The 12770-nt window shown below is 37.2% G+C and overlaps 1 protein-coding gene across 7 annotated transcripts; it reads right to left on the bottom strand.

Annotated features, from left to right (window-relative positions):
* Positions 1-2461: 2461 nt before the first annotated feature.
* On the bottom strand, positions 2462-7101 carry LOC112282543 (uncharacterized). Of its 7 annotated transcripts, none has more exons than XM_024520241.3 (3): positions 6733-6943; positions 6493-6599; positions 2462-5951 (listed from the first exon to the last, which is right to left on the bottom strand). In XM_024520241.3, exon 3 carries the CDS (start codon positions 5855-5857, stop codon positions 3218-3220), a length of 2640 nt encoding a protein of 879 aa, XP_024376009.1. In that variant the 5' UTR covers positions 5858-5951; positions 6493-6599; positions 6733-6943; the 3' UTR covers positions 2462-3217. The 7 variants fall into 7 exon arrangements, with proteins under 7 accessions (XP_024376009.1, XP_024376006.1, XP_024376008.1 ...); XM_024520238.3 differs by having other exon boundaries at positions 6740-6943; XM_024520240.3 differs by having other exon boundaries at positions 6493-6603; positions 6740-6913.
* Between the last annotated feature and the right edge of the window lie 5669 nt (positions 7102-12770).

Here is a 12770-nt window from a genome sequence, read left to right as displayed (position 1 = left end):
CTCATAATCCATTTTGTATCCATCCCTTGTTCTCAACCATTGTCCTTGCCTCCCTTCTCCTGTCCCAATCCCATCCTACTCCACCTCTGTCATAATAAATATGAATACAAATCAAACTGATTAGAAAAAATCCTAAGCACAAAAATGTAATAAAAATTACTTTAGAAGAATATTAATTTGAGAAAACTGTAGTACATTTTCTAATGTGATTATACATACATGTATGTAAATAAATACTTTAATATATTAGAATGTTATTTTATATTTATACATAAGAATAAAGATAAATTTTATAATAATTTATTATCTTGGAAAAGAACATAAAGAACATATAAACCATATGTTACAAAGCCATGAGGTGGTATTTACTAATTTCATCTAAATTTTTTCTTTCAGAGAATCAATGTTACATTGTGTTATATATTCTTTTGATATAATTGTAACAAGTTTCATATAGGAAATGTAAATGTTGCCACAAAATAATTTACTAATATTTCAATTTAGAATATTTACTAAAAATATGAATTTGATATATGTATGAAAATATATAAGTTAAATTACAAAAAGAACTATTTTAAACTCAATTATAGTTTATACTTGTAGAATCAAATAATTTATAGAATAAAAATAAAAAATTAGTAAGCTAGTAAATTCAAAAACTGTTAAGATTTGCATTCTTATTATTAGAATTAATATATATATATATATATATATATATACATATATAATTATTTTATTTTTAACATACAAAATTATAGATTATTTTTATTTTTCTATACAAAAATTAATTCTTAAAGATTTAATTTACAATTCAAATAATTTGAATTTTTTATAATTTTTCATATAACATTTCAATGAAATAAGGTTGTTTAATTTCATTAATATGAATATTATATAAAATTGAAGATGGTTTCAAAAAGAATCTATTTAAGATTTTTTTTTTTATATATATTTATAATCATAGATATCAACTACAATGACAAAAACTTATGATATTTTACAATAATATATGATGTATGTAAGTAAATTGAAGTATTTCTGTATTTTTTACATAGATAATTAAACATAATTCTACAATAACTAAAGAAAGCTAAAACACATAATTTATGTAATTATTTGAATAATATTTGATAGTCTAGAGTCTTCAATCTTTATAAAATCAAATATAATAGTAAATATCTTTCTTTACATATAGTATGTGAAACAAATTTATTTTGGGAATCATCTTTGAAACTTAATTAATTGTCTATAAAATCCACTAAAAGCATGGTACTTTGATACAATAGTTTAATAATATTTATTACATCATTAATAGTATTATAAAAAAATAGGATTACTTACAACATGTTATCTTGTTAGATGGAAAAAAATAAAAATAAAAATAAAAAATTCAAAGAGCTTAATTTCAACAATTAAAATTTTAAATTATATTAAAAATGGAGTGAATTTGTGAAATTCATACTTAAAATGAGGGGTGGAGATGAGGTGGAGATGAGATAGAGACAAGGGGTAGAGACAATAGTTGGAAACAGAGGCTAAGAATAGGAGACATGAACTGAGAACATGATTGAATACAAAATGAGTTATAAGATGGCAAGGGGAAAAGAGGTTTTAACAAAATTGGGATGTGATTTTAACAACTCCATAGAGATATATATATATAGTAAAAACTTTATTGAAAAATAAATAAATAATTGTTAAATTTATATGAATAAATTCACTTATAAAAATATACCATAGATATTTAAAATTAAAATTAAAATTACAAAATGTACAAAACTAAAAATACTTTCAGTAAATCCTAAATATTATAACAAAAAGTTAATAATTTACATCTCAATTATTTAGACATTAAAGATAGAATTTATCTAATATTCTATATGGAACTTTAGCTTCGACTATTTAGATATCTGTTTACCCACCTTCTTATTTGATTGTTGAATACATTAGTATAAAAGAATCATCAAAGATTATGATTATTTTTTCTACTTGAGAGAACATTAGTTTATTTGATTTATTACTATTAGTAAACTACTGAAGTTTGACTTCATTTATAAACTACGTCCAAGACATAGCAGTTCAACCTACTTGTAACTTCCTTACCTGCATTTCAACATTTGAAGTTTGCAGAGGTATAATTCAAATGGAATAGTTGATTCGAATAAATCAACTCTCCATTTGTAAGCATCGCCTCTTCAACCTCGAATGGTCATATTCCTCACCACTTGCTCACAGTACTAACAATTCAATATTTCAAAAAACTTTAAATGAAAAAAAGCGAACTATTGCTCAATGCTTCCGTAACTACCGTCACAATGATGGAAAAATTCATCTCAAACTCTTCATTCCATCAGTCTATCAAGTTAAGAATTTATCGTCCACTGGAAGTTCTTACATATATCAATTGGGTGGGATATTTAAGTCATAACCCAGCTAGATTCCTACATTCATATTCCTTCCATAAGTAAAAATACACAAACATTTATTAATTATACACTTCTATCCCTCTCAATATATCATGACATTCAAGGATCAATTGCTTGAAACTCATGGTTCGGGAAACCAACCCTTGGTATCTAATCAAGAGTTTTCAACTACCTTCACTCTGAAAGTTGAGCAAACTGGAACAATACTAGAAGGCAATCTACTCCAAGATATTGAATGCTACAATTCAGTGGCTCTACATGACCTTCGAATTGAAGTTATCTAAACATAATGTAGTCAAGAGATTCTCACATGAGTGGAGCGCCATCGTGGTTCTATAGACGTTCACAAGCTACTCAATGTTAGCAAGTCTACCATCGTTGTGAATAGTAGCAAGTGCAAGGGTAGCACACTCACAGCTGCTGGAAAAACCAAGTAAGCGTGTTTTAACAAGTCCTGTTAAATCAGGAGATTTCTCATGAACAGGACTCAGTATTCGAGCTAAAGGAACTGCTTTCGAGCTCCAGCAGCTGGAATGCCTTGATGACATGCAAGACATTTCAGCCGGAATGCAATCTCAAATTAGTCTTTGAGGATTTACGTGGAGTACAGTACCAGCTACAGTAGTTAAGGAGACCAGTTCCTTACGCGTAAGAGTGTCCGTCTTCCACCTCAAATTGCAGTGGACGGATCATGTTAATGGAATTAGGACCAATAGAAGATCGAATATCCACGAATTGCATTGTGGATTTAGCGAAAAATGGCAAATATCTACAACGAAAGAATGTGAGGCTCATGAGGCTCGGGACGGCAGCCGAACTGAGGTCGAGAGGGGTTTTGTGACGACAAAAACCCTGCTACGTACCACGGCTTGGTTGATGAGGAAGCCCGGCACAACCATGAAATCTACGCGTGAAATATCCGAGCTGGGCATGTCCTCGTCGTCGTCGGATTCTGACTCCTGGAAAATGACAGATTCCATATACTTCTCCACGAACTTCTCAGATTGCGCAACACGAAAAATGCGAGCCACGGGGTTGAAGGAGAAGGCAAGCTTGTGTACCTGCCAGACACACACCGCAAGCTGGACGAACGTAGTGCCGAGCTTGGCAGCGAGATAGGTGGTGACCTCAGTAGAGGTGTCCTCGGAGGAGAAGGAATTCTCGAAAGCGTGATCGACCATCTCCTTCACCATACTTGCAATTTCGGGAATGGTGTCACTTAAGTCTTCCAGCTTCATGCGACAAAAAAGAGTGAAGAGGGTGTCTCCCGAGTGCACGTACTGCTCCGTGTTCTCCATGACGCTGAGTTGCTGATAATGACGGTAATTTTCAGCTCTCTGCTTCTCCAGGTCCATAAATGCAGAGGAGCTCTCTTCAAGATAAAAGCATTCATTCTCGAAGCCTTGGAATAATAACTTACAAGTGATGGCCTCCAAGACATACTTCAGGGGAGCTGCTTTGCCAAGAGACACAGAGCGGACAAAATTGTTGCGTGCTACTGCCATGCCGTCAATTTTCCCCTGCTCCATCGCCTTCATCAAAAGCCTTGAAAAGATTCCAGCGATCTCGTGGACGCGTTGCAGAGTCTTCTCGAGAAGATGAGGGGTAGCTTGCGTACCAAGAGAAGAGTCTCTTCCGAAGTGCTCCGTGGGTAAGCTCCTGACGCTCATCCCCGAGTCCCTGCTCTTTGGGTCTCCGATGTGCTGCTTCAGCTCTTCAAGTTGGATGTCAGCTTGTCGCAACCTATCGTTCAATTTTGACTTAGTTTCCCACTCTTCGCGCAACCGTGCTCTTAGGTTCTGCATCTCTACTTCATGGGATTCTATTTTCTCTTCCAAAGTAGAGCAATGCAGTTTGAGCTGTTCGTGTTCATCAGATTCTGTGCTCCGCACTCGCTCCTGCAGAGCTGCGAGCTCTTGCTCAAGTTGCTCCACATACACAATCAACTCGTCCATTTGACTAATTTTCTCCTCTACTTCCTCACTTAGTTTCAAAGTCTTCTCCTGCTCTCCGCGCAGCTGATTCTGAAGACCCTGCGCCTCAAGCTCTTTGGCTGCCACTAGTTGCTCTTGTTTTGAGGCCTGCTGTGAGAGATCTTGTATCCGTTGTGTCTGCTCCTTGACCTGCTTCATCATCTGCTGTTTCTTGCTCTCCAATTGCCCATTAGCTGTCGTCAATTCTAAAACCTTGGAGTTCAACTGATCCATAGCAACCGCCTGTGCCTCCCTCTGTTGCTCATGCTCTACCCTCCAAGCCTTCAATTGCTGGTTCTCACGTTTAGCGTCTTGTAAACTGCTTTGAAGCTCCTTGATCTTCCCATCTTTCGCCGCACAGTCGCTTTGCATTTTCTCAAGGCGCTGGAAGAGTCCTCTCAACTCCTGCTCCTTGTCTTTCATATTCACATGGAGCGCGCCTTCGTTTGCTTCCAAATCCTTAACCCGGCCCTCCATTACAAACAGACTCTTCCTAACCTCTTTAAAGTCATTCTCCATTTCGATGATGAATTTCTTCTTCCCATTGAGACCCTTCTCGAGACTCTGAATGCGAGCCTCTCTATCCGCCAAAGCTGCCTCCAACTCCTTGACCTCTTTCCTTGCAGCGGTTAGTTGAGGATCGTAAAGCGCCACTTGGTGGGGTTCATACAGTGTCAGAGCATTATCACCCTTCTCCTTGATATCTCGGCTTCCATAGGTCGCAGATGGCAAACTGTAAGACCGGCTAGAATACTCAGAGTCGTGTCCATTATAGTAGGCCGGAGATCCTTGCATCCTCTGTGACTCACGAACGTTCCCAGGAGAAAAGCCGTTCTCCGCTCGTGATTTGCCTCCGGGAGGGTTTGCCTCACGACCCATCCATGAACCAATATACGACGTGATTGAAGAACCCCAACCGCCAGTGGGTCCGGGCGATTCATCCATAAGAGGGGCTAAGCCTCTACTGCCCGGTGGGAAGCCATCACCTCGGTCATGTTGCGTTATGTAGTTTGAAACATAACTTCCACCTCGCTCATTTTGCATGGAATAATTTGATGGGTAATCGTCTCCTCTCCCATTTGGCATAAAACCCATTTGCGAGAAATGATACCCTCGGCCATTTTCCCGCGACGGAAGTCGGTCCCTGTCATCATCCGGTACTGGCTGTTTAATTCCGAAGCCACCTCTTCGATCATCTTCAGCTGCGAACTTAGGCAGATAGCTATCCCTTCGGTCATCTTCAGCTGTGTACTTTGGTGGGTAGCTATCCCTTCGGTCCTCTCTAGCTGTGTACTTAGGTGGGTAGCTATTCCTTCGATCATCTTCAGCTGTGTACTTAGGAGGGAAGCTATCCCTTTGTTCGTCTTGCATTGGGTATCTTGGTGCAAAGCCGTCTCCTCGGCCATCTCGAGGTCCATAACTTCTGGGGAAGTAATGATCATCATGCATGGAATACATTATTCACAAACTTATTCAGCGGCGCAGAAACTTGCACATTCTAATTCTTTCGGCACCTATGTACCCATATGTTCGCTGATGTAGTCACCTCAATCTGTTGTCACGAAACCAATACACGGGGTTCAATAACGACTGGTGTGCAGCAAATGACAGAGAGGGAAAGAAGGTGGTTTGAAAGAGAAGCGCCCTCTACAGACTGTGATCGTCAATCGGAAGCTCATCCTAGAATCGTAGCTCATCGGCGGAGAAGACACTAACTTGGTCACGACCAGATTATCTTAGCATGTCGATTCTCCCACGAAACCACGCGAACAGGTGGAATGTATAATATGGTGCAGAAATTCCAAAGAATGAAGAAGTGACGCACCTCACCAACACAAAATCCCTAATCCAGCCACTTCTACGATAACCAACTGGATCACTAAACAGCTGGACACTTGATAAGGACCAAAAGCCAACCAACATCTTAAAGCTCTCCACGAGCTCTTTGGTTCCGGAAGAACGCAATAAGATCCGCCCCTCTTCCGCCTACAATAATACTATGGAAACGAAATCCATCACTCAATCTTTACTGGCAATAATCCCTACTGCACACAGCAACTGTACTAATCGCTTATCTGCGTACAGTCTTCTACCTTCGAACTCCCGAGAAGCCTCCGGCGGCTGCTACTGCAACCCTAGGCGTCGGAAGCGGTGAAATCATGAAGGACGCCCCGCAATTATGGAAGGTTGAGGAGGGCAGCTGTCTAGCAAGGGGATGATTAACTGTAAGTCTCTTTCCAGCAGTGAATAAACAACCTCCGAGCGTGCTATAGTACCAAAAAAAATAAAAACAAAAACAAAACAAAACAAAACAAAGAGACAAGGTTACGTACACCGCACCGGCAAGGAGCCCACCACGCAGTGTGATCAGATTTCGGTGTCAGAAACTCGAATAGCTCCAAACCTGTCCGCAAATCGACACAAAACTCCACCATTGCAGCCACCCAATTCCCCAAACCGCGAGAAAAAAATCCACCCACTCCCTTCGTGACATGCCACAACCTCCCCACACTCTCTCTCCACTCCAGATCAATCGTCGCCACTTCCGAAATAAATGTCACAACGCCGGGCCAAAGTTTGGTTAAGTACAAGGAGAGTCAAACACCACCCACCCTCAGCTAGCTACAGCACTAGGCTAGAAACCGAGAACGAATGATTCAAGCATGCATCAAGCCAGCAGCATGTGGTGGTATTCCCAAAGGGCTACTGTAGATGCACCCGATGTCGACAAATGTACCCACTGCGCAAGTCAAGCCCTGCGTGATTGAGGTTGTGCAGAAAAGGCGCCGGCAAAGCGGAAGGACAAAGCCTGGCTGGCAGGATTATGGAGGTATTGGAGCTACTGAAGGGAGATTATGGCGACTCCACCACCTTTTCGCCTTTCTTCTTAGGCCCCAGCATGGCATTCACGTACTCCAACAAGGAAATGGTGGGTGCTGCTCCTGCTCCTCCTGCTGCAGGTTTTCCCAGCAAGCCCGGTAACTGATCGCTTGCAGATTCGCATCGCGCCGCTTTGAAGTGCATGGAAAAGTCACAGCCTTTCCTTCTTCTTCTTCTTCTTCTTCTTTTTCTTCTTCTACAGCTACTGCTCCTGCTGCTGCTTTCTGTTGCTGTTGCTGTTGCTACTGTTGAAGCTCCCTGCTGTTGTTTGCTCAATTGAGAGCGAATGAGCAAAAGAGTGAGTGAGTAAGTGTTTTCGTGGTACCTTCGATTCATTCCTGAATTGTGCTCGCCCCCACTTGGCCATGCACGTTGCCGCTCCTTTCACTCTCCGATTCCTCCCTTGCCCCCCGGAATTATTATTCGTCTCTGGATGCATGAATGAAATGGATGGATGAGTACATGGATGGGTGGATGGATGAGTACATGGATGGGTGGATGGATGGATGAGTACATGGATGGGTGGATGGATGGATGAGTGCATGGATGGGTGGATGGATGGATGAGTACATGGATGGGTGGATGGATGAGTATATGGATGGGTGGATGGATGGATGAGTACATGGATGGGTGGATGGATGGATGAGTACATGGATGGGTGGATGGATGAGTACATGGATGGATGAGTACATGGATGGGTGGATGGATGAGTACATGGATGGGTGGATGGATGAGTACATAGATGGATGAGTACATGGATGGGTGGATGGATGAGTACATGGATGGGTGGATGGATGAGTATATGGATGGGTGGATGGATGAGTACATGGATGAGTACATGGATGGGTGGATGGATGAGTACATGGATGGGTGGATGGATAGATGGGTGCATACATGTATGGATGGATGGGTGCGTACATGTATGGATGGATGGATGCATACATGTATGGATGGATGGGTACATATATGTATGGATGGATGGATGCATACATGTATGGATGGATGGGTGCATACATGTATGAATGGATGGGTATGTACATGTATGGATGGATGGGTGCGTACATGTATGGATGGATAGGTGCATATATGGATGGATGGATGGGTGCATACATGTATGGATGGATAGGTGCGTACATGTATGGATAGATGGGTGTGTATATTTATGGATGGATGGGTACGTACATGTATGGATGGATGGGTGTGTACATGTATGGATGGATAGGTGTGTACATGTATGGATGGATGGGTGCATATATTTATGGATGGATGGGTACGTACATGTATAGATGGATGGGTACGTACATGTATGGATGGATGAGTACGTACATGTATGGATGGATGGGTGTGTACATATATGGATGGATGGATACGTACATATATGAATGGATGGGTACGTACATGTATGGATGGATGGGTACGTACATGTATGGATGGATGGGTACATATATGTATGGATGGATGGGTACGTACATGTATGGATGGATGGGTGTGTACATGTATGGATGGATAGGTGTGTACATGTATGGATGGATGGGTGCATATATTTATGGATGGATGGGTGCATATATGTATGGATGGATGGGTACATACATGTATGGATGGATGGGTACGTACATGTATAGATGGATGGGTACGTACATGTATGGATGGATGGGTACGTACATGTATGGATGGATGAGTACGTACATGTATGGATGGATGGGTGTGTACATATATGGATGGATGGATACGTACATATATGAATGGATGGGTACGTACATGTATGGATGGATGGGTACGTACATGTATGGATGGATGGGTACATATATGTATGGATGGATGGATACGTACATGTATGGATGGATGAGTGCATACATGTATAGATGAATGGGTGCATACATGTATGGATGGATGGGTGTGTACATGTATGGATGGATGGGTGTGTATATATATGGATGGATGGATACATACATATATGGATGGATGGGTACGTATATGTATGGATGGATGGGTGTGTACATTTATGGATGGATGGATGCGTACATTTATGGATGGATGGGTGCGTACATGTATGGATGGATGGGTGCGTACATGTATGGATGGATGGGTGCATACATGTATGGATGGATGGATACATATATGTATGGATGGATGGATACATATATGTATGGATGGATGGGTACGTACATGTATGGATGGATGGATACATATATGTATGGATGGATGGATACATATATGTATGGATGGATGGATACATATATGTATGGATGGATGGATACATATATGTATGGATGGATGGATACGTACATGTATGGATGGATGGATGCGTACATGTATGGATGGATGGGTGCATATATGTACGGATGGATGGGTGCATATATGTACGGATGGATGGGTGCATACATGTATGGATGGATAGGTGTGTGTGTATATATGTTAAGCAGTGAGTGGGCATCTTATGTGTTTCTGGGCATTAGATACAATTAGAGTCACTTAATCATTTCTGATCTCTTTGTTTTAGGAATCATTTATTTGCATTGAAACCCACAATCTTCAAGGATTTAATTTTTATATAACACATCATTATAAACGACACAATGCTTTCTGCATTTGGTGGCTCGGGGAGCTATGATTTCTATGTGCTTAGAAGGTATTTAACCGGTAATGTAACAACTTATAATCATTAAATTCTGACTAATCAAGCTTACTATCCATGCCTTAACATGTATGATCTATAAAAATTGACCTTCATGCGGCTAGTTTGATTAATCTGTTTCAAATAACTATAGTTATTTACTTTTGAAGATGACAAATGTGAAGATAAGATGAATCTTCATTCACTGATTAGAAATAGGATGTACGTACAGTCTTTGTGAAAGTTTTTGTTTTATTACCTTCCACGATCTGAAGTAGGACATCTTCCGCAAAAGCCTCAAATGTGTCTTGACTAACATCTTGTCGATTATCCAAGAAGGAACCTCAATAGTGTGCACTACTAGTCTTCAACTTGCATCTCATATAAAGTACGGAGCAACCAAGGACCTCGTTTGAGCTTGAAATCCCATGCTTCTAGTTGGAGTTGGCCAAAGTATACCAAAGAATAGTCCTATTTTTCTTAGGATGATAGAGTTATCTCATTGAAATAATTCTCTATGTTTTCTACTTTAAGTCTATCATTGATAAAATAATAATGGTTTGTATTCTTGTGAGGAATTCAAGTTGTGGAATGCATTTTCATTTTAGTTGGATAACGTTCATGTAAAAGAAAGTTTCCTTAAGTCATGACAAATAGAAAACTTGTCTTGACTAGGTCACTTAAATCTTCCCTTCAATGTCAGAGAACAACATATACCATTGTTATACTCAATTTATCCAAAGGCGGGAAGAATTCCTCAGCTAATGATGTTGCCGATTGCTCATAAAGATACAAAGTTCACTGTTTCAGATTTTAATCTTCTTGGGAGAATTTCGGAAGTCATTTTTTGAATTTTGTGAGTAAACATCGAGCTTCCAGACAAATTGATGGCAAAATGGAACAAGTCAACCAAATACTAATGAACAATACTTAAGATGTATCATCAACCTCCAACAATTGAATATCTTGTCTCTAGCAGAATTTGTCTATAATAACATGATTCATGCATCTATGCAACAAATTCCATTTTATTCCAATCATGGTTGCCATCCAAAATTGAACCTGTTATATGTTCGTAGATTATAAAATCTAATGGCATATGACTTTGCAAGTCAAATAGTTCATATTCAAGCTACTTTGAAGCTTTAATTAGAAGAAGTTTAAAAATATTTAATTGATATATAAAAGAAGGAACAACTATTATTTCAAGTTAGTGACAAATTATGGTTGATGTATTATAATATAAAGATTAATTGACTATTTGACAAATTGGAGTACCAAAGTTTATGACTATTTTTTAATTTAAAACCAAATTAATTTTGTTATTTTTCAATAAGAATTATTAATATCTATGAAGGTACATTATATTTTCTACATCTCTCTTTCAGAACCTTATAAAGAATCAAGCATATCAAGAAAAGTACAACTTCTATTACCTTGTGTTGAAGAAGATAACTATAAAGAATTCGAGGTAAAAGAAATAATTGATTTAAGGCTAAAGTAAGGACAACTCAAATGCTTTGCACATTGGAGATATTACAACATTAATAAGTATACATAAGGGCTAGCTTCAAATTTTGTGAATGTACTATAAAAGATAGAAGGCTTTCATCGACAACATCTTTCTAACTTAAAGTGGCAATACATGTTAGATAACACTCTTATTTGGCATACCTAAATATGGTGTATCTTATACTTTGTAAAAAATTTGTTTAAAGAAAGGAAACAATTCTAAAAAGTTTAAGAATTCAATCTTCATACAAAACTAATAAATTATAAAATATTTCTATTCTATTTTTAAATTATAATATATTTAAAATTTAACTTATATAGTTAGATATGGATAGTCAAATAGACAATATCATACGACTTAGTCCATTTCAATCAAGTATTTTATATTGTTGATCTTCAGAAGAAGAATTGCATGAATAATGAAGATGTCAAAGATTACTTAGAAATTGCTTTGTAGCAATCAACATAAAAGCAAAACTTATCCATGAACAATATTCTAAAGTAGTTTTTAAAAGATAGATTTTACTACAAAGATACAAAAGTTTAAACATAGTCTATGGTAGAAGACATTGGTTTCTATAGTTGGTTGTAAGAACTGATGAAATAGATAAATATGTAAATTAAAAAAGAAAGAAATAAATACGTATATTAAAAAAAAAAAAAAAAAAAAAAAAAAAAAACCAAAACCAATTGAAAAAGACAAGACTAATTTTTTAAGACTATAAACAAAAAAATTAATACATATTTTTAAATTCAAATTAAAGATCAATATTATTCTACAAATAAAAAAATAAAAGATTATCTTTTTGATGCTAAAAATAATAACTTAAGATAAAACATATTAAAATATTTTTTCTAGTAATCAAGAAGGTACTATTTGTATGTTGATTGCATTGGCTATTCAAAAAAATTAGAAACTTTATTATTTGGAAATCAAGACAATTTTTTTTCTTAGACAAATTCTAAGATGAGATCTACATTGATCAATTTTTATAGGCTTAGTTAAGTAAGTAATAGATCTAAATCAATAAGGTTTAAATAGTACAATCCACTTAAGTTTTATAGATGGATCAAATATGTACAATCTACTTAAGAACCAATTATCTAAGTAAAAGTAGATTAAATTAGGATAAGAAGTAATTATTAGTATAAAGAGAATAAATCACCATAATAAATTAGAAGTAATTTAAATATATAATATAAATATATTAATAAAAAATATTTTTTTATTTTTATTATTACGTTCAATCCATAATTTTATTTGAATTAATTTTATAATATAATATTTTTATTAAATTTTTTCTTTAAGTATATATATATATAGAAATTGACTTATATATAGTCTAATTCAAATCAATAATTAGA

The sequence above is a fragment of the Physcomitrium patens genome, chromosome 5, assembly GCF_059467195.1.
Source record: "Physcomitrium patens ecotype Gransden chromosome 5, ASM5946719v1, whole genome shotgun sequence".
Lineage (NCBI taxonomy): Eukaryota > Viridiplantae > Streptophyta > Bryopsida > Funariales > Funariaceae > Physcomitrium > Physcomitrium patens.
This window is presented reverse-complemented; position numbering and strand designations above follow the sequence as displayed.

Excerpts from the sequence above, each read along its gene's own strand:
- LOC112282543 (XM_024520239.3), bottom strand. The coding sequence starts at position 5,857 with ATGTATTCCATGCATGATGATCATTACTTCCCCAGAAGTTATGGACCT.